Source organism: Elgaria multicarinata, chromosome 15, assembly GCF_023053635.1.
Source record: "Elgaria multicarinata webbii isolate HBS135686 ecotype San Diego chromosome 15, rElgMul1.1.pri, whole genome shotgun sequence".
NCBI lineage: Eukaryota > Metazoa > Chordata > Lepidosauria > Squamata > Anguidae > Elgaria > Elgaria multicarinata.
Window position 1 is genome coordinate 25,144,710 of NC_086185.1, and position 21,313 is coordinate 25,166,022.

Here is a 21,313-nt window from a genome sequence, read left to right on the forward strand (position 1 = left end):
ACAGAATTCTTTGGTCTCCCAGCATTCCCCAGCCATTTATTTATTTATTATATTTATATCCCGCCTTTTTTCCTCCAAGGAACTCAAGGCGGCGTACATAATCCTTCTCTCCATTTCTATCCTCACAACAACGACCCTGTGAGGTAGGCTGGGCTGAGAGTCTGTGACTGTCCCAAAGTCACCCAGTGAACTTCCATGGCCGAGTGGGGACTGCAACCTGGATCTCCCGACTCCCAGTCCAACACTCTAGCCACTACACCACACTGCCTGAATATGCATAGGATTGCACCCTAGAGGGGCTAGCCTAAAAGGTAGAGGAAGATATGCTGCTTTCAGTATTATTATTTAAATTCATGCACCGCTTACTACTGCACAAAGTAATTATTAATATAACAGAAAAAAACCCAAAATCAATATAAACCATTATCAGCACATTACAAATAAAAATAAACACCATAAAATACATTCTAAAAGGCAATACAACATGAAAAGTATTCATCCACAACAGAATATTACTAGTACTACTAATGTCATTTATATAGCTCTTTCAAATATCAAAGCACTTCACACGCCTTGTCTAATTCTAAGTCTTACAATGACACTTACAGGTAAGCTGCCATTATTGCCTTTCCCACCCCATTATTGCAGATGGGAAGGCTGAGAGAGAGTGGCTACCTAAGGCCACCTGATGACGTTAGAATCAAACCAGGGTCTTCCCAAATTGCAGTTCAGGGTCAAACTATACTATACATTCAATACATGGAGTACAGCTGATACTCTTTTGGTTTGTTACACCCAGGGTGCAGGGCCCTGAACTGGATTGGCACTACTTTGCACAGATATTTATTTATTTATTTATTTATTTGTAGCATTGATGCTGCTGAATATAATAACATCCTTCAGCAGTTCACAATAATAAAATACATTTAAAATACTAAAATACAATATTTAAAACACAACATTAAAAGCACAACATTAAAAACCACTATAGTATAAACTATTTACTGTTTTAAAATGGCATGATTAGTTTATTTAGAGTCCAGGGATAACCCTGGGTGAAAAAGTGTGATTTTAGGAGGCATTTGAAAGGTGATTCAAACCAGGGTCTTCCAAAATTGCAGCTATGGGTCAATACATTCAATACATGGAGTACAGATGACACTCTGTTGGTTTCTTACTCTTGTCCGTATGCAGGGCCCTGAGCCGGATTGGGACTACCGTGCACAGGTATTAATTTGTATACTGAATATAATAAAATCCTTCAGTAGTTCACAATATTAAAATACATTTAAAATCTTAAAATACATTTAGATACAATATTAAAAGCACAACATTTAAACCACTACAGTAAACACTATTTATTGCTTTTAAAGTGGCATGGTTAGTTTATTTATGGCCCAGGGAAAAGCCTGGGTGAAAAGGTGTGATTTTTTTAGGAGGCATTTGAAAGGTGCCACATTTTCTGCCTCCCAGCCTGCACGAGGGAGGGTTTTCCAGAGGACGGGCGCTGCGTCAAGGTTCGTCATGGCAACGTTCCGTTTGCTTTGGAACCGCAAGCAAGGCCATAGGGGAGGTTTAAACTTTTCCCCAACCTGTAATTTTCCAAACTCACCCCTCTTGGCAGGGGATAAACTCAAAAATCTATTGGCACCTGTGGAGTCCCCCCCCTCTTTTTGAAGCCAGTGTGTGTATGTGTGTGTAGGGAGGGGAATTTTGGGAAACAAGTTTCTAGATAAGGGTATCAATGTATCAATGGCTAATTGTCTTGACAGCTATGTCCTACCTCCAGTTGCAGAGGCATTACCAGTTGCTGGGGAACATGGGTGGGAGCTGTTGCACCCATGTCCTGCTTCTGGGTTTTCCTGGTTGGCCACTGAGTGAACAGAATGCTAGACTAGATGGACCCTTGGTCTGATCCAGCTGGGCTGGGGGCAAGCAAGCAAGGTTTAAACATAAAATAGGAGGCTGAATGTGAGCACGTGCTTTTGCCCGTACTTTTAGGCTCAGTTTCAGTTAAACCAAAGGCTGCTTTGAAAAACTGAACTGGGGAGGAGTTTTCTGAGCCCAGGATGAAACGGGGACGGGCTGTTTCCTAATAGCGCCCTACCTGCTCTTCGGCGTGGCGTCGCTGGTGGGGTTCCATCCAGGCCGAGGCCTGCTCTAGCCTTGTCACATGGAACTGGCTGAGCGAGAGGTGCCACGCTTGGGGCTTGGCGCAGATGGAGAGACCAGCACAAGGGGGCAGGACGCGTCTGGTTGGAGCGCAGCTGCCGCCACGGCTGCTCAGGAATGCGAGACCCTGGCCTTGTGCGCGGAGGAAATGCCTGGGCTTCCCCCTCCTCCTCCTCCTCCTTCTCCTCCCGTCTGGCTTTTCCTGGCTGCATTTGGTCAGCCGCCAACCCGTTCCCGTTCCCCTACAGCAGGTTGGGAGAACCTCCCCCAGCCTGGTAGCTGAGGGGAGGTCTCCTTTCTGCTAGCCCGGACAAGTACAGCTCCAGGTCAGCTCCTTTCTTCTCCAGGGGAAGGCCTTGCTTGCTGAGGGGGAGAGGGCCTCAGGCAGACCATGCCAGGGGTGGGGCGGGCATCGGGATTCTGAAGGCAAAGGGGGGAAACGGGGCACCCAACTCCGTTAAAGCTCCCTACTCTCTGGGCTGGTGCTGGAGGGAAGCTGAAGATCTGTAGGCATCCCTGTAACAGCAAAGGGTGACTTCTGCTGCTGAAAATGGCTTCCTATAGGGCAGGACCCATGTTTTTCTTTGCATGGGGGAGCAGCCCCAGCCACCTCCAGATGCAACAACGCTAGGAGAGGAAAAGGGAAGCCCATGAGGCACAGCTGGAAACACAGGCCTGGTTGTTTCGTTGCTGATCTCCAAACCGGGCGGGGCATTTGTGGCCGTCCAGATGTTTGGGCCTACAACTCCCATCAGCCTTAGCCAGCAGAGTCAGTGGTAAGGAATGATGGTAATTGTAGTTTAGAACATCTGGAGGGCCAAAAGTTGCCCATCCCTGGCCTTATGGGTGAATCTTGCCATGCTAACCACCTGCTCTAGGGGCGATTAACACCCATTCCACATGTGGCTAGGACTGCTGTGGACCCTTCCCCACGGGTGTCTCCCGGCCTGTCTTTCAGATATCCAGCAATGTTATGAGTTGAACTTGCTCTCTGCCTGCGAGCAGGATGGGACAGTGGATCTGGAGCCTGGCAGGCTGTCCAAGAACCAGGAGGAAGGAAGCGCAAGGAGCTATCTGGACAGCCATGGCGGTTACAGACAGACCCTGCAGGTGAGAAGATGGGCTGCTTATGGGGTCACCTTCAGGTTTCCCCACCCTGCTCCTGTTGGGAATGGATTTGCTATCTGAACCAGGAGTTCCCAGCAACCTCTTTCTCTCCCCACCAACTAGTTGGGCACTGCAGTCATGTCCTTTATTGTTCATGGCCCAATTTGCCACCTACTTTGCATTGTCATCATCATCATCATCATCGCAGGCTGCCAGCAGAGTTAGCTGAGAACTAGTGTTCTTTGTTCCTGGGCCTATATCTGAGCATTTTCTTCCCAAGATCCACGACTTCCTGGAGGAAAAGTCCCTCAGTAGGCAGGGTGGCCATTATTTCCTGTAACTCTATTCTTCCTCCCCCCGCCACCCTTTTCTTTTTTCTTTTCTGTCTGACTGGCTTGCTCTTAACCCGGTAACCAAGGTGAACGCTGCAAGTGAAACCCTGTTTCTACTGGTATTGCATCAATTTGGGGATGTATAAGAGACTAGTTTTCTGGACACGAGATGGCCCACTCTGGAAAAGTTGGAGAATTGTTGCTTCTGCGTCTTGCCCAGAAAACCTGTTGCCAGCACCCACTTGCCAACTCCTGGAGAGACTTTAATGCCACTGGTGCCTTTGACAACAACTGCGTCCACCTTAATCTGAATCAAACAAATTTCCTGGGGAAACACAGCTTCGTTTCCCCCCTCCGCCCCACAAGAGAGTTGTGCATGCATGTTCAGATAGAGGCACACTTTTGTCTCTATGTGCACAGGCTTTGCAGGTTGGTTCTGCTTCCAACACCGGTTGGATTACGGGACGGGACGGTGGGGGGAGCAGGGCCTCTGTCATCCCACCTGAAAACGTCTTGTCTGTCTCCAGCCAGAGAGCTGTTTGCTGTTTGGTCGCTGGAGGGCACTGGAGGCAACTCTGGCTTGTTGTTCCTAATGATGCTCAGGCCAGGCTGAAGCGGCTCGCCTGCCTCCTTTCTCATCAAAGTGGCAAGAAATGCTGTTCAAATAGCCCGGCTCATGGCGAGCTCCCAGCACAGCGGCCTGAAAGCTGTTGCTGCTTGTCTCTGCATTTCTAGATCTACTTCTCTGCAAGAAACAGGCCTTTCTCCCCAGCCTGTGTGCAAGAATGAGGAATCTGCTCCCATTCTTGACTGGTGACATTTATTCCATTACAATCTTCGCCGTCCTGCTGTACTAAGGGTCAGTCTGTAATCTGTGCATTATTTGTTTATTATTTAACCCCCTTTTAATTGGTGATATTGTATTGTTTATAAGGCTGTCTTCCCTTTTGCTGTCTGCATTTTCAACTTTATTTTGAAATTCCATGTCTTCAAAAAATTCTCACCTGCCAGGGTGTGTGTACCGGTGCCCATACTGGGACCAGTATCCCTTTTTATCCTGGCCTTAAGGCTGCATAAGGCAGGTTTGGTTTGGTTTGGTCTGTCCTAGGGGTTGAGCGAAGTACTCAATATCCTAAGAGTCTCAAAATTTATTTATTTTTGAAAAGAAAACAAGTTTCTTGCCCTCCTGGCAACAATAGGCTTTAATGAATATTGGTAACGTCTGGTGAAATTTCCAGACTCAGAGAGAAGCTTAGCAGCGATTCCCTGGGCAAGATTTTCAGTGCCCTTCCTTGGGATCACCGGGAATAAAATAAATAATGCAAAAACATTAGGAAATACGAGCATATTTGCAGCCCAATCCGAGGCATGCTCATTTGGAAACTAGTCCTGCTGATTTCACTAGAACTTTATTCCAGGTAAATATGTATATGATTGCAGCCTTAGGCAGGTTTCAGAACCTGGCTTTTCTTGATGCTTTTTTAATATTGCAGTCTTGTATTGTACACTCAATCAAATTGGCAAAAGGTTGGATTCCGCCTCCCCTTGCAACACCCTCTTGCCCCATCAGGGCAGCCATATGGGTCTACTGGGGATTTTGCAAATGCAACCACGTTACGTGTGTTTGTAGCTTCCTTAATGCAGAGCATGGGGGCGTGTGCTCTTGTGCGCTCAGCACGCGTGTGGCTCCTTGCCTGTGGTGAATGCACAGCTCAGGCCTGGAGCCGTTCCTGTTGCATGCGTCCTTGAAGGAGCCCAACTCCCCCGAATCTGTGACAGCTGCTGGTGTGACGTGGGGGCAGCGTGAGCCCACGGGCGAGTCATGATACATGTTCCTTTCTGCAGCGAAAGCTGCTTCCCTCACCATGGTTCCTGGGCTGCTTCCTGTGCTGACATCGTGCTGTTTGGTACATTGCAGGGGAAGCTACAGGGACGAGCAGCTTGGAACCCGGCTCTGGGGCCAGCACCACGGCTGGTGCGAGTGACGGAGACCAGCACGGAGTTGCCAGCGCAAGTGTGCAGCGTAGTGGTGGGTGTCTGCAGCTCCTTGCCCAAGGTGAGCTTCTTAGCAGGGCTGGGATAGAGCTGGGTGGGAAGCATGTGGGATAGTGCTGGTTCAGTCCCTGGTGTCCATTTAAAAAGGGTTAGGGGACATGGCAGTGGAGGTTGGCGGCTCCGGTGTCAGGGGAGCACCTTGGATAGCCTCTTTATTTATTTATTTATTTATTGCATTTTTATACCACCCAATAGCCAAAGTTCTCTGGGCAGATCACAAAAATTAAAACCAGAATTCTGACTGAAACCTGGAGTGCATTCACTGCCCCACTGACACTGGAGCTGCCAGCCTCCACTGGAACAAGTGGAGGGAAAGACCTCTGCTCTGGACCTGGAAGAGCTGCTGCAGTCACTACACCGTCTGGGCCTACAACAGTGATGTTGAACTTTAGGCCTGTGGGCCAAATCCATCCTACCTGCGGTCCCCAGATGCTTATGCCCCTTCCCCTTTTCCCCGCTTTCTGATCGCTGCTGCTTTTCCAGTTTCCCCCCCATTCTAAAACTTTGAAATGCCTCTCCTTAGGCTTAGTGACTGGGGGGAAGAGCTCCAAGCTGAAACATCCTGGTATTTTGGGGGTGGATTTGGCCACACCCCTTTGCCTTGGCCCCACCCACCACCAAATATAGCCCTCAAGAGTTTCTCTGAAATTGGATTTGGCTGCCAGGCTGAAAGACGTTCGACATCCCTGGGCTCGATGGGTAAAAAGTCTGACTTGGTATAATGCTTTGTGGGTAGAGGGGGAAGGCAGTGCCCTGCCTTGGGGGTAATGCTGGAGGTGACATGTGCTGCTTCATGCTTAATGACTCTCATGTTGGGGCTTTTCTCCCTGTTAGCTTCATCCTTGGATCTAGTGTACCCTGTGGAGATAGGGCCTGTTTTCGATTCTGAGTATGTTTGTGATCATTCAGTTGCTTAGTAGCACAACCAAGCACGATGCGTGGGAAATATTGTTATTTGCAGCCCTACCTAAAGTGAACAGAGACAGTGTGAAATGCAGGCTGCCATTTCAGAGCCTTGTGCGGGAGGTGGCCCCGGAGGGTTCCACGGTCCGGTGTGTTCTCCAGTTCTTCCTGGTCCTGTGTTATCACTAGGGCAGGAGGTCTTCAAACTGGAGAAATCCACATGTCTCTCATGTCTTTGGAGACACAGTTGGGTCCAAGCCCTCTCCTTCAAGGACAGAGCTTTGCAAGGTGGCTTCCTGGTTTTCTCCTGTGTGTGGTTGTTGTAAGAGGAGCACCTCAGCAATATACAATGTGCATGCTGAAACTCTGGGTACCTATGGAGAGGATGCTGTGGTTGCTCGTTTCTGGGGTCAGTGGGTGTTGCCACCTTATCAGCTTGTAGCAGCTGGGAATAGGCCTCAACCAATGTAAAGGAGGCCTCTCTCTCTCTCTCTCTCTCTCTCTCTCTCTCTCTCAGAGATGGGATCCCTTAGAGCTCCTCCAAAATGGATTCACCCTCGGGCTAAGGTTCGACTGCCCTGGGCTAGATAGGCAAAGAGGCCAACTTATTATAATGAGCTTCCTATGTTTCGGGAGTAGAGGGAGAAAGCAAGGTCTTATCTCGGGATCAGTGAAATCGTGGACAATGTCTCCATGACATGACATAAGGAAGTGGCTCCAGTAATTACTGCAGAAATGGTACCATATCATGGATCTCCAAGCTTCAAGAACTTTCTTGGACTTTAATAGAGCAGCCTTATGTTGTATCAGACTAAGGGGCCATCTAGCCAAGCCCACTATCTCCAGTAGCAGCCAGCCGGATAGGGGTGTGTGTGTGTTTATATCTATATATTTATATCATCTATATAGATACACATACACGTAACATTACTAAAACCAGCAGCAGTGTAGACCAGATTCTAGGAATCAGCAGCAATTTATTTATTACATTTCTATACCACCCAATAGCTGAAGCATGAAGAGCATGTCTAAACAGGACTGCCTCAAAATCTTTCTTTTAAAAATGCACATTTGGAGGGGTTTTGTGCATTTGCATATGTATGAATTTGTGCAAATTTGCGTTTGGCTGTATTCGCACTTGTGCAAATTTGGAAACTGAAAAATATCATTTCTGTCGATGGACGGATGACGGAACGAAAGGTGTGTGACACTCCGCCTACATCCCTACCAAGAAGTAACATTTACTGGTGATCAAAGCTCCAAGGTCACTTTGTGAGCTTATCTGTCCTAGTTAATAGCCCTTGATAGATTTCTCATCCCCTCCCATGAATTTGTCTAAACCTTTTTTTCTTTAAAAAAAAAAGCCAAGTCATCACTGCCTCTTCTGTTTAGCAAATTCTATGTGTTAACCATGTGTTGTACGTATATTGTTTTGTCCAACTTGCACCCTGATTGCAGCCAGTGCTGTGTTTGAGCTTGTCATAGAATCATAGAATAGCCGAGTTGGAAGGGGCCTACAAGGCCATCTAGTCCAACCCCCTGCTCAATGCAGGAATCCACCCTAAAGCATCCCTGACAGATGGTTGTCCAGCTGCCTCTTGAAGGCCTCTAGTGTGGGAGAGCCCACAACCTCCCTAGGTAACTGGTTACATTGTTGTACTGCTCTAACAGTCAGGAAGTTTTTCCTGATGTCCAGCTGGAATCTGGCTTCCTTTAACTTGAGCCCGTTATTCCGTGTCCTGCACTCTGGGAGGATCGAGAAGAGATCCTGGCCCTCCTCTGTGTGACAACCTTTTAAGTATTTGAAGAGTGCTATCATGTCTCCCCTCACTCTTCTCTTCTCCAGGCTAAACATGCCCAGTTCTTTCTGTCTGTCCTGAATCTCCCACTATTCAGCTTCATGGGATGACCCCACTGGGTTCTAGTATTACGAGAGGGAGAAAAATGACACACACACTCATCCACTTTCATATCATAGAATCATAGAATAGCCGAGTTGGAAGGTGCCTACAAGGCCATCTAGTCCAACCCCCTGCTCAATGCAGGAATCCACCCTAAAGCATCCGTGACAGATGGTTGTCCAGCTGCCTCTTGAAGGCCTCTAGTGTGGGGCATTGTCGTCAGGTAGGATGCTTGTGCGATACGGATCCCAGGAGAAAAGGTTGTCCCAAGTGCAGGACCTCAGCCCTCATCCAAACTGGGTTGGTATCTGATGGATATGCAGGAGAGGGCCTTCTCAGTAGCTCCTCCAAGACTCTCTAACTCCCTTCCCAGGGAGGCTAGACTGGCTCCCTCCTTCTTACGCTTTCAGAGGCAGGCAAAATCTTGTTTGTTCCGGCAGGCCTTTGGGAATACTCTGTACCTGTGTTAATGTACTGGGTTTTTTAAATCTTTTTTTTCCTTTTAAAAAACTTTTAAATGTTTTTACTATTACCATTTTTAATTTTATTTTAACTTTTGTAAATTCATATTTATATGTTTTAAATTGTATATGTTTTAATCTTGTAAACTGCCTTGAGTCCCATTATTGGGGAAAAGGTGGAATATAAATATCATCATCCAGAATTGATGGATGAGTGCAGGTATGAAACCTGTTCAGTTTTCACAGTTGGTGTAAAACATGCATCTTGGTTCTCTGACCACCTCGCTTGGATTCAGAGCATGCATGTCAGGAGGGCCTGCAGCTCAGTGGTAAATAGGAATGGGACGATGAACCATGTTTGAATTCATCAAGATTCTCTGTCGCCAATGCTCATCTCTCCTCGTCCATGCTCCTGAATGCAACTGTCTCCCCATGCAGAACAGGAAAAGTTCTCATTTTCAAACATGAAAATTGCACACTTTTCTAAGGGCTCACTGGCTCAAATGCCCATTTCCGTCCCATAGGATAAAGCATGAAAATTGCACGGGGTGGTGGTGTGATGTGAACACTTTCTAACATTAACACAAGCTGGGGAAATAGCAGGGGGGGTGGAATCTGAGAATTTCGCTCATGCTCGTGTTCGGGATTACAATTCGGACATGTTTACGTGATTTGCGAACAGGGACGAAATTCTTGAACGCTCCTAGGGGTAGATAGAGCCTGTGTTTTGTGCGCTGAAGATCGCTGGTTCTGTTCCCCCGGGCATCTCCAATTAAAACACAGAGCAGGGAACAGGTGATGGGGAAAGACATTTCTCTCTATCTGAGACCCTGGAGAGCAACCACGATTGAGAGAGAAGAAATACCAGGGCTCGCTGGATAAATGGTCTGACCTCCGCTAAGGCAGTTTCTGTGTCGCTACGTGAAGAGAGAACGAACCCGTCTTGTTCTGGGAGGGGGGTGGGCAGGGAGGGGTTGTGTAAATCAGCATAGGTATCCTTGAGGTGGAGGCGGCGGGAGATTGGTTCTTAGTGGATCCCCACCACTTTGCTGATTCACGTGGGCTCTTTTCCCCTCCTGACATGTTCTCGCTGTTGCCTAGCAACCCAGCTGCTGTCTGCATTGAGCCAGGAGACATACTGCAGCTAGGCCCAATCTGTGTGCCCGGCCTGGAGTAGTCGGGGGGTGGGGAGGGCACATTTAGGATCTGGGGTCTAGGAGTTATGCGTGGGTCTCAGCTACAAACACCGGGCCCTCCACACCGGGCCCGGGCCCAGGTGGTTATTTCTGCCTCAGCGGAGTCGTTTGAGCAACAGGAACCGGGGAATGGGCTCTGAGCTGAAGGATGTGGCAGTGGCCATGTTTGTGAGCTGGAGGAGACACTGCTGGCTCTCTCGTCTGTGTGCCTGAGGGGGGGGGTAGGGCAGTGTGGTGTAGGAGTTAGAGTCTTTGGCTAGGACTGGGGAGACCCAGGTTCTAGTCCCCACTCAGCCATGAACCTTGCCGGGTGACTTTGGGCTTGTCGCCGATTCTCAGCCTAACCTACTTCACAGGGTTGTTGCAAGGATAAATTGGATAGGAGGACGACCACGGGAGCCTCCTTGGGCTCCTCAGAGGAGAGGCAGGATATAAATATCAACTAATAAAAGAATACCTTGTCCCTACACTGGTTGGCCCAGCCAAGGAAATAAGGCTTAAGGGTGAGATTGCTTAACTTCTCCTATGTGTCTCTGCATCCCGTGGGTTTGCCAGTGACCCAGGTTAATGGCAAGAGAGAATTGGTCCAGGCCACTGTTGCCACCAGTCTTATGCCTGGGAGCTACAGGTGGTCCTATGATCACTACTTGGGTCGCTTTTGTCCATAGACGTAGTGATGGCCACCAATTTGGGTGACTTTAAAAGGGATTTGGATAAATTCCTGGAGGAGAAGGCTATCAATGGCTACTAGTGAACCTCCCAGAGAGCTTTGGCTATTGGGCGGTATAGAAATGAAATAAAGAAATAATAAATAGTCCTGATGGATATGTGCTACCTCCAGAATCAGAAGCAGTAGCCCTATATGCACCAGTTGATGTGGGACATGAATGGAGGGGTGCTGTTGCACCATGTCTTGCTTGTGGGTTCCTGGTTGACAGCTGGTTGGCTACTGTGTGAACAAAATGCTGAATTAGATGGACCTTTGGTTTGGTCCAGCAGGGCTCGTCTTATGTTCTTATGACACGTGATATTCCTGTGGGCCAGGAATATGGTTCCCTGAGTCTATAAATTCTTCCTCCACAAATTTCTCTCTCTCTTTCCCCTGTCCCCTCCCATTGCACAAGAGGAGCAGGGAGCTTGCAGCTGCAGAGTTAAAATTAAACTTGTGTAGATGTGACGCTTGGCCCAGTGCCTCCCCTTCCCTCCGCACCAGTGCCTCTCTATGGCATCTCCTTCTACCCACCCCCCTTGCATTACAGTCTTTGCTTCCTCAGCTGGGCAGGATGGGAGATATTTCCAAAAGTCCTTGATGAAATCCCTCAAAGCGGATTCTTAAAATAACAGCAGGGTAATCATAGGCTAGGCTAAAAGGGGAGCTTCCTTTTGTGGATCAGCAACTGAAGAGGAAATGGAAGATAGTTAGGATTACCTTTCACAGTGGACAGGTAAAGAGTGGATCCTGGTCTATGGTCTGCCTTCCGTGGCATGCTGAGGCCACGGAATGGCCTATCAGCTCAGTTTAGCTGGGAATCTATGTGGTGCAAAGGAGACATTCCTGGAGCTTTTTTAAATCATTAATTCTTCGTCATCCTTTCGGGAACCCAGAGACTGGGGATGGCTGTTCTGAGGCTGGCTTGGTTTCTGGCCACTGCTTAAAAACTGCAGAGTTGTGAGTTTGAGTTGCGCTCTGCTGCTTCCTTGTCTACACACATATCCACATCTTTCAGAGGAGTAGGCGAGTTTGTTGCATTCACTGTGACAGACCAAGGGTGCTTCCAGACAGAGGGATCCTAGCTGTAATGATCAGAAGGCCTCGTGCAGACTTGATGGATTATCTGCTGTAAGAGAGAAGTGGTGGGAAAACATGGGAAGGCTATGAGTGGAAGATGATGGTGTCTGGACCTCCCATAACATGGCATGGATGAGGCAGGGTGACGGTTGCTAGAGAAGCCACATCTGGAAGCACCCTGAGGGTCTGGTGCCACTTTAAAGGCTTAACAGGTTTATTGGAACATAAGCTTTGATGGAGCACAGTCTACTTCCATCAGCGGATGCCTTCCTCCGTCTCATGCAGTGAATTGTAGTCCACAAGCTCTTAGGCCACAATGAATCCGTATTGTCTTTCAGGTACCACAACACTCCATCCACACGCATGTAGCGGCTGACCTGCCTGAGCAGAAATGCTATTGTAATCTCTCCTATGGCTGCTGTCATGGAATTTTTGCCCTTGTGCATCCACATGGCACGTTTGGGATTGTACACTGGTCCTGGGGCTGGGTGTCCGAATGCACAGCTGCTGGTGGTGTGGAACACACCTATCATCACAGGCTTGTTAGCTGCTAGGCTGTATGAAGAGTCCAAAGTGCCCTCTGGCTGCCCCCATGGCAGAGCTGGGGGGAAAGCGAGGCCGCCTTTTTCCTGGGTAGCCGTGGCATAAGATGTCTTTGGCAAGCAGTAGGAAAACCTGAAAATTATTCCTAGGGCCGCGGTGCCTTTAAGAACCTCCGGCTGCTGCAATTCGAGTTCACCAGCTGATTGGCTAGGAAATGAGTGGGCAGGAAGGGGGAGAGAGCAGCCATTCAGAAATCTGTTGCATTACCTCCCTTCCTTAAACGGGACTGAGCGGTGTGTGTGTGTGTGGGGATGACTGAAGGAACATCCTGGTTCTCTCTGTCCTCTCCCTGCTCAGCCTGGCTGCTTCACCAGAGGTTTATGTGACATTGGGAGTTCAAGCTCTCTGGGATTCCCAGGGGTGAAGGGCCAGTTCCAACTGACAGGCCTGAGGGATGGATGAAGACAAGGCCCTACCTGGAAACTTCAACCCCTTTATGCTGTAGTATACCCATAGGTCTTTGCCTCTGGCTGGCAAGGGGTGTGTGTAAAGATGTACCAGTTGCATTACATGAACAGTTCTGTTCAGCCGTGTACAATTCTGGTCACTGCACTTAAAAAAGGATATTGTAGAGCTGGGGAAAGCACAGAAAAGGGCAACTCAAATGATCAAAGGGCCGGAGCATCTCCCCTTTGACTAGGGGAGGATACAGCATCTGGAACTGTTTAGTTTGGAAAAAAAAGAGGGTAAGGGGAGACATGATAGAGGTGTACAAAATGATGCATGGAGAATGTGGATAGGGAGACATTTTTCTCCCTTTCCCATAATACTAGAACCCAATGGGATTATCCCATGAAGCTGGCTGGGGGTAGATTCAGGACAGAGAAAAAGGAAGTGCTTCTTCACACAGCACATAGTTAAAGTATGGAATTCACTACCACAAGATGTAGTGACGGCTACCAGTTGGGATGGCTTTAAAAGGGGGTTGGATAAATTCCTGGAGGAGAAGACTATCAATGGCTACTAGTCGTGATGGCTATGTGCTACTTCCAGTATCAGAGGCAGTAAGCCTGTGTGCACCAATTGCTGGGGAACATGGGCTGGTGCACCTGTGTTCTGCTTGTGGGTTCCTAGTCAACAGCTGGTGGGCTACTATGTGAACAGAGTGCTGGACTAGATGGACCCTTTGTCTGCTCCAGCAGGGTTCCTCTTATATTCTTATGAACATGTGTGTGTGCACCTATGCACCTGTGTGCACAAGTATGCTTCTGCAACCTCTTAGTTTGCAACACTCTAGCCACTACATCACACTGGCTCAATCCATGACAGCATCTCCAGGTAGAGCTGGGAAAATCCCTGCCTGAAACCCTGGAGAGCTGCTGCTGCCAGTCAGTGTCACCAATACTGGTCTAGTTGGACCAAGGGTGTGACTCAGTATAAGGCAGCTTCTTAGGTTCCTATGTGGTGCTCCAGATATTGTTGGGCTTAACTCCCATTATCCCTCACTACTGACTATCCTGGCAAGGGCTGATGGGAGTTGCAGTCCAACAACATCTGAAGAGCATCAAATGGCCCTTGGTTTTCGTGTCAGACTGGGACCCAGAAAATCCAGGTTCAAATCCTCATTCAGCCATGAAACTCCCTGGATGTCCTTGGGCCAGTCACTCACTCTGTTAGCCAAGCCACCTTGCAGGCTTGTTGAAAGGATAAAATAGGGGAGGGTGGGTGTGTCCCACTGTTGAGTTTCTCAGGAAAAAGTCAAGATACAAATGTAATAGTTTGCTCTTAGCCCCAAATTCCACCTTTGCATAGACACTGTTGTGGGTGTTGCCTGAGGCTGCTTCTCTGGGGTGGGCTCTGGTATGGCCCCGTTCAGAAGACATCTTAATCCATGGCTTTAACCAGGGTTGTGAAGCTGGAAAGCTGCTTTCTTGCTTAATCACCATGGTTAAAGCCACGGCTTCTGAACAGGCCCTATATGTTTTCCCCCCTCTTTCTGGGGCTTTTGTAAACTCCCCAACAGCACAGTAGGTGGTGGGTTTTTCCTTGACACATGCATCAGAGCCAGAATGGTGTAGTGGTTAGAGTGCTGGGACTCAGGGGATCCGAATTCTAGTCCTCACTTAGCCATAGAAGCTCAGTGGGTGACTTTGGGCCAGTCACAGACTCTCAGCCCAACCTACTTTATTGGATTGTTGTGAGGATAAAATAGAGAGGAGGAGGATTATTTACCCTGCCTTGGGTTCCTTGGAGGAAAAAAGGCGGGATATAAATGTGATAAACAAATAATAAACATGCACCAGTAGATTTGCAACAAGCGAGATTTACAGCCTGGCATTGACAGGAGGGGAAATACCCTATTTCTTCGATTCTAAGACACACTCCCCCCCCCCATATAAACATCTCTAAAAATGGGGTGCATCTCAGAATCACAGGTGTGTCTTAGGGTTTTTTTCCCCTGTTGGTGGTACTGAAATTAGTGTGCGTCTTACAATCGATGGCATCTTACAATCGAAGAAATACAGTAGGTTCTCTCTGGCTGTGAAGGGGAAACAGCCTAAATGGTTAGAGATGTATTAGCTTCCCCCTCCCTGAATAGATACCTGCATAAAGCCTTTTTAATACAGCCTTGTGTAGACCTTTCTGTTTTCCCAATGTGGGTCTTGCAGGTGTTGTGAGTGGGGTAGATGATGTGGTTGGAAGGAAGCCCTTGCGGCGGTCCAACTTGGTGCCCTGTAAATGGAGTTGTCTTTTCACAGTTTCTGCCCGTCTTCTCTCACGGATAAAGAGTGCATATTATTCTGTCAAGGAAGCAGACCAAAATACTAGCATATTTTACCTTAGGGGTCTTAATGCCAGAACCTAAGCCTTAGGAGAGGCATTTCAACTTTTTTGAGTAGGGAAAAATGCACAAAAGCTGTGAAACCATCAAACAATTAGTGGAGAATTAGTATTTAGGGAAAAGGGTTGGAGCCAGGACGTAAGAACATTAGAAGAGGCTGCTGGATCTAATTCAGCATTTTTGTGAGGATAAAATGGAGAGAAGGAGGACCATGTAAGCCACCTTGGGTTCCTAGTAGTAGTAGTAGTAATAATAATAATAATAATAATAATAATAATAATAATAATAATAGAAAAAACACTTACCTCATTGACATAACAATACCTAATGACAAAAATGTTGTTGAAAAGCGAGAAAAATATATACCACTGGCCATAGAAGTCAAAGAACTATGGTAACAGTAAAAGGTCACAATTATTCCATTAGTCACATCAATCACAGGCATCACATCAAAAAACTATACAGAAAACCTTCAGAAACTGGGCCGACCAAAGCAGTCATACTTAAAATATACTCAGTAGTCAGGAAATTCCTGAATCAGTAAAAGACAGCATGACTTGGCAAAGCCTGTTGTGTCCATCTAGAAAAACTGCCCCATGTGAGAAAAGAGAGATGATGATGATGATGATGATGATGATGATGATGATGATGATAGAATTGAGGAATGCCCTGAAGACTGGCAGGCAAGGGCTGGAACTTGGGACCCAAGTCCACCCCACTGCCCTACTGATGACCCAGAGAGCAGCAGCTGATGAGGACCCTGGGGGTATCAGAAGCAAACTCCATTTTATTTCTGTAGTCATGATGGTGCTATGATTGAAGTGAATTTAAACTGCACGTGCTCAGAATATAGGCTGGACAGTGTTGCTGCTGTTCTAACATATCCGGAACGTAGAAGCTGTTTTAAAACAAGGGGTGGCAGTTGGAGGAGGGCCCCCAGAAATGTTAGCTGTGTGCTAACACGGCCATCTGAAGAGGGTCGCCAAAGGGCTTTGTAAATTCAGAGTTTAAAATTACCCAGCTGCACCACAGCTGGCAGGGTTAGAAGTGAGGGTACTTTGGAATATTGATAGGAGTGGGAGAGGGTGCCCTTTCGTGGTCCCAGAAGTGGTTGTCCGTTCCACCTTTGCCCTTGTGGGAATGTGTTGGGTATGTCTCTGTGCGCGCGCGCGCAAAAGTTGGCATCCTAAGAAGCGAACCGGGGAGAGCCGGGTTCTAATCCCCCCATGGCGTTGGGCGGGCAAGCCCCCACCTCTCAGCCTACCCTTCCTGACGGGCAGGTTCTGGGGATGGGGGGGGAGAGGGAGGGGGGAGAGGGAGGGAGGCGGCGGAGGGGAGGCGGCCTGCCTGCCTGCCTGCCGGCTCGGCGCTGCGCCTTTAAGGGCCCCCTGCTTAGCATTCTCGGCGCTGCCGCCGCTGCCCTGCGCGCCGATTGGCTGCGGCGCGGAGAAACGGGGCGGCTGGAGGCAGAGCGAGGGATGCTCTCTCGCCTTCTTCTGCCTCGGTCGTCCAGGGACCGAAAGCAGCAGCGCCGGCATCCTCCTCCTCCTCCTCCTCCTCGGGCCCCGGAGGTGAGAGAAGCCGCCCCTGCCTCCCCCGCAGCACGCGCCTCCTCGCCCGGGAAGGGGCTGCTCGCCTGGCCGGCCAATCCATGCAGCGGCGGCGGTGGTGGCAGCAGCAGAGGCGAGGGGGGAGGCAGCGGCGGCGGCGCCTGCTTGGGTGAGCGCCCCCCCTCTTTCCTCTCTCCCCCCCCCCCACCGCACCCCCACCCCCCGCAGCTTGGCAGGGCTGGCGGGGCTCGGCGATGCAGCGCTGCTGCGATGATGCGCTAAGCACGACGCCGGCGCGGTGCCTTCGGAGGTAACCGGGCTCTGCTCGTTCGCCCGCCAGCCGCTCGCGGAGGAGGTGGCGGCGGCGGCGGCGGCGGGGGCTCCTCTCCCCCCCTCTCGCAGCCTGCCATTGTTTCTGGGCTGCTGCGCGTAGGCAGGCAAGCAGGCAGGCAGGCTCGGCGGCGGCGGCACAGCGCGGCAGCGGCGTCCAAGATGCACAAGCACCACCACTGCTGCCGGTGCCCGGAATGCTACGAGGTGACGCGCATGGCGGCCCTGCGGCGCATGGAGCCCCCCAGCTACGGCGAGTGGCAGCAGCACGAGCAGTACGGCTACGGGGGCTACGGCTCGCAGACGCTGCCCTCGCAGCCGGGCGGAGGTGGCGGTGGCGGAGGAGGCGGCGGCGGCGGCGGTGGAGGAGGAGGAGGAGGAGGAGGAGGGCTGCCCACCCCCACGGCCAGGAGCAAGGGCAAGCTCATCCCCACCTCCCGCGACAACGCGCCCCCCGCGCCCCCCAAGCAAAGCCAGGTCAAGAGCTGCGGCGCAGGGGGAGGTGGCGGCGGCGGCGGGGGCACCCCCAAGATGAACGGCAGCAGCCCCGGCTGGTGGCCCGAATGCACCTGCTCGAACCGCGACTGGTATGAACAGGTGGGTGCTGCTTCCTTGGACACGAGGATGGAGGGAGGGGCAGGGCAGGGCGATGCCTGTCAGGCCCGCTTTTCCGCCTCTGGGTATCGGGGCTGGGAAGGCCAGGCTGTGTTCACCTTTGGAGCGGGAGGAGGCTTGGAAGTGTTGGCGGGGGGGGGGCAGGTGTTGTGCCTCTGCCTCCCTTGTAGCAAGATGTCAAGCGGGCTGCCTCTCCGCACCTCTGGCAGCAGCAGCTGTTGGAGAGGGCATCTCTTGCCCCTGCCTCCTCTGCTCGTTCTTAGGGTATAAGCTTGCTGGGCACCCTGCCCCCTTTGCCCCTGGTCTTCCGGACGGGCCGGGAAGCCCCCGCAGGCCGGTCTCCCCTCTGCTGGGGCCAGCTGAGAAAATGGATGGAGCCTGCATGCGAGGCAATAAAATGGAGTCTGGGCCCATCCACCACCTTGCCTGAGCGTGCCACGTTCCCGGCTGCCACCTCCCACTTGAAGCTGCTTTGCGTTGCGCCTCTTCGCCAGCCTCGGAGCAGGAGCAGTTCGCGATGTGCCACAGGCGAGCGGGTGGGCCAGGCAGATGTGCCCCTGGCGACCCATCTCGGCCACTTTCCATCCCAAGCCCGAGCGTGTGCTTGAACCGTCTCCTTCCCCTCCCTCCGTTGCTCCCTGCCCCTTCTTTGGCCCTTGACTGCAGCTCTAGTCAGCTCCAGGTACCAGGAGGAGGACACTGGAGTGGAGAGCGGGGAGCTTGGTTTTGGTTTTCCCTCTCCCCCCATTGGTCTCAGATGGATGTCAGGATGTCCAAATATCCCTCTCAAGATGGCAGTGAAAAGATGTGTTGGGGGGAGGGCAGGGATGAGAGAGAGAGAGAGAGAGAGAGAGAGAACAGCTCCCCTCTTGCTTCTGCTGTCCAACAGGGCAGTGCTGGTTTGAGGAAGCCGCCATGAAGGAAGGAAAGCAGCAAGCGAGCGAGCTTTTGTTGCCGCTTGGCGGAGGGACTGCTACCTCGGAGCAGGGCAACGGGAGCTGGCTGCTTTCAAAGGACGTGGCCCCCACGTCCTCGGCCAGAGCAAGGCCAGCCAGCCAGCGGGGAACACGAAGCGCAAGGCTCTGCCTGCAGAGTGCGCCATGTGAGGCGGCTGTGTGTGCCTGAGCATGTGTTGGATGGGCCAGGGAAGGCGGAATTGCTCACTGGGGTGTAGTGAGCATAAGCACCGGGCTGGGCTGCCTCAGCCAAGGAAGCAGCATGAGAGACCGAGAGAGAAGGAGCGTCGTCCTCCTCTCCCTCTCTCTGACCCTGCCCGGCTGACAGTCATTGGGAGCAAAGCCCGGGGCGGCGGCTGGCATTACCTGTAATGGCTTGCCAAGCGTTTGACGTGCGTGTGTGTTTGGGGGTGTCGATCCCCCTTAGGCAAAAGGGGAGGTGGAGCTTTGCCCACCCTCGCTTCCCCCTTTCCCCACACGTGTGCAGGAGCGTGTGCGCCCGACGGAGGGACATTTCCCGGCTGTGATCTGCTCGCCCTCGCCTACTGGGAGCCTCTGACACAGAGCCAGAGCGCCCACAGATTCCCCTGGTGCACAGTGCCAAAGCCAAGCGTACACGCTGCTGCCCCCCCCCCCCCAGCCGTTCCGAGGCGTGGGGACCTCTGTCGTTCACCTCCCTTCATCTCCCTGGTTACTATGCTGTTCTCTGCCCACCCCCTCTCTTCTCTTCTTGGCCTTCTTTCCCTGTGGTTTGCAGTGTTCTTTGGGATGAAGGCAAGGGAGCTTCAGAAGGTGTCAGGGCATGGCCGAGAGAGTCTTTGCTCTGGAAAGGCAGGGCACCAGCGCTTCCCTGCCCCGTGCCCCACATACGTCCCCATTGGAATTGCTTTTAGCAAGGGTGATTTAACGTCTGGCCCTGCAATGAGCTCAGCTGGGCAGGGGATACATCCCTCCCATTCTGGAGTGTTACGCTTAAGCACTCTTCCCCTGCTCCTGCCCCTGTATCCCCAGGAAAATCCTGCAAGCAGGCGAACCAGGTTCTGTGAGCAGAATCCATTCCCAAAGTGCGGCCGAAGGGAGCCGAGCAGGATGGCCCAGCGAAAGAGCGGCCGCCGTCGTGACCCCTTCTGCCCCCCGCCCCCACCCCAGGCCTGAGGAGGGAGAGTGCTGTTGTGCTGTTGCTAGGGAACAAATGAACACGTGCACCCCCCACCACTGTGAGACCAACCTGGAGGGGCGCATAGGTGGCGTGGCAGAAAGAGTCGGCAAGATCTTAAGGAGAGGCGCAAAGGGATAAGTGGGGCGTATGCACACCTGAGTGGGTGGGCAGGGGTCTGCTCCTCACTGCTGCCTCGGACATGGCTTTTGGAATGGTGTATTCAAGCCTGGCGATGTCAAGGCTGTGCCTGGCGGGATTTCGTTTTGTCCAGTTTGCGTGTATATTGAGGAGGGGGCATCAGTAGCAGGCAGCTACAGAAGGTCAGGGCCTGGATGGCCGTGAATGGCAGCCAGTCCTTCCAGTTCAACCCCTAAGGATCTCTGTTGGGAGGATTCCCAGGAGGTGGGATCAGAGCAGAAGCAGGTGGTGCTGGTGGAAATGCACCCTTCCCTGCAACACCCTGCGTCTCCCCTGAAGTGCCACTTTCTGCCAGGAGAGCATGGCCTAGGGCTGCTTTCCCCAGCCTGTGGCCTCCTGCGTGTGTGGCTTGTAATCCCACACATCTGGGGGGCAGGTTGAGGAAGTCTGGCCTAGAGGCTATGATGTCCTAGAAACAGAAGGTTCGATCCCCAGCAGCACCTCCAGGTAGGGCTGGGAAAACTCCTGCCTGAAACCCTAGAGAGCCGCTGCTGCCAGTCAGTGTCGACAGTACTGGGCTAGATGCACCCAGGGCCTGACTCTCTCTATGGCAGCTTTCTGCGTTGATTTTCTTTACCTACCCAAGAAGATAAGTTGGATACAGTCGCCACGTGGCGGGGCGCTTCCTACATTATGTGGGGTGGGGTAGGGGTGGGGGTGGGGTCTGTGCCAACTCGCACATGCCAATTTATTTAAATGTATGCACCGTGTTTAATGCTCATTGCCTTGCATCAAGACAACATTTAGATATGGAGCTGGCCAGTTTGGTATCTCCAGTCAGCGTGTCCTTAAAACCTCCGCCTGGCTGGTATCAAAAGGGGTGAGGTGGCAGTCCTGGGCTGCAGACCTCCCCCCTGTGGGCTCCGAACGGGCCCTTCCCATTGCAGAGCGGAGATGTGGTCAATGCAGGTGCGAGATCTAGGCTCCAAGAGGCAGTTCCCAGCACGGGGGCAGTGGGGGCGGATTAGAGCCGCCTTCCTCGTTGCACCCCTTGTGTGAAACTGTGTGGGGTGTGTTGAGGAGTGTGTGGGAAGCTCAGCAGCGGCTGACCTGATTCTCCAGCGGTGAAGACGGGGCAAAGAGGAGCCCTGCCGATGGGAGAGGAGAGGGGGAGACGGGTGTCTCTGGCTGGCCTCCGAGGTTGCCTTAGGCAAAAGGAGTGGGTGGCGAGGCAAGAAGAAATGTGACATCAGGAACACTGGGG

The 21,313-nt window shown here is 51.4% G+C and overlaps 1 protein-coding gene across 3 annotated transcripts in view; it reads left to right on the forward strand.

Moving 5' to 3' along the window:
* Positions 1 to 21,313, forward strand: part of DLG3 (discs large MAGUK scaffold protein 3) — a 78,129-nt gene that overhangs the window by 3,725 nt on the left and 53,091 nt on the right. For 2 of the 3 annotated variants that reach the window (XM_063141605.1, XM_063141607.1), the window contains 2 exons: positions 3,131 to 3,282; positions 5,530 to 5,667. In XM_063141605.1, the coding sequence (XP_062997675.1) occupies positions 3,131 to 3,282; positions 5,530 to 5,667 (290 nt within the window). Of the gene's footprint in view, positions 1 to 3,130; positions 3,283 to 5,529; positions 5,668 to 17,343; positions 17,779 to 21,313 lie in introns of those variants that run through there. The other variant, XM_063141606.1, reaches the window with a different exon arrangement.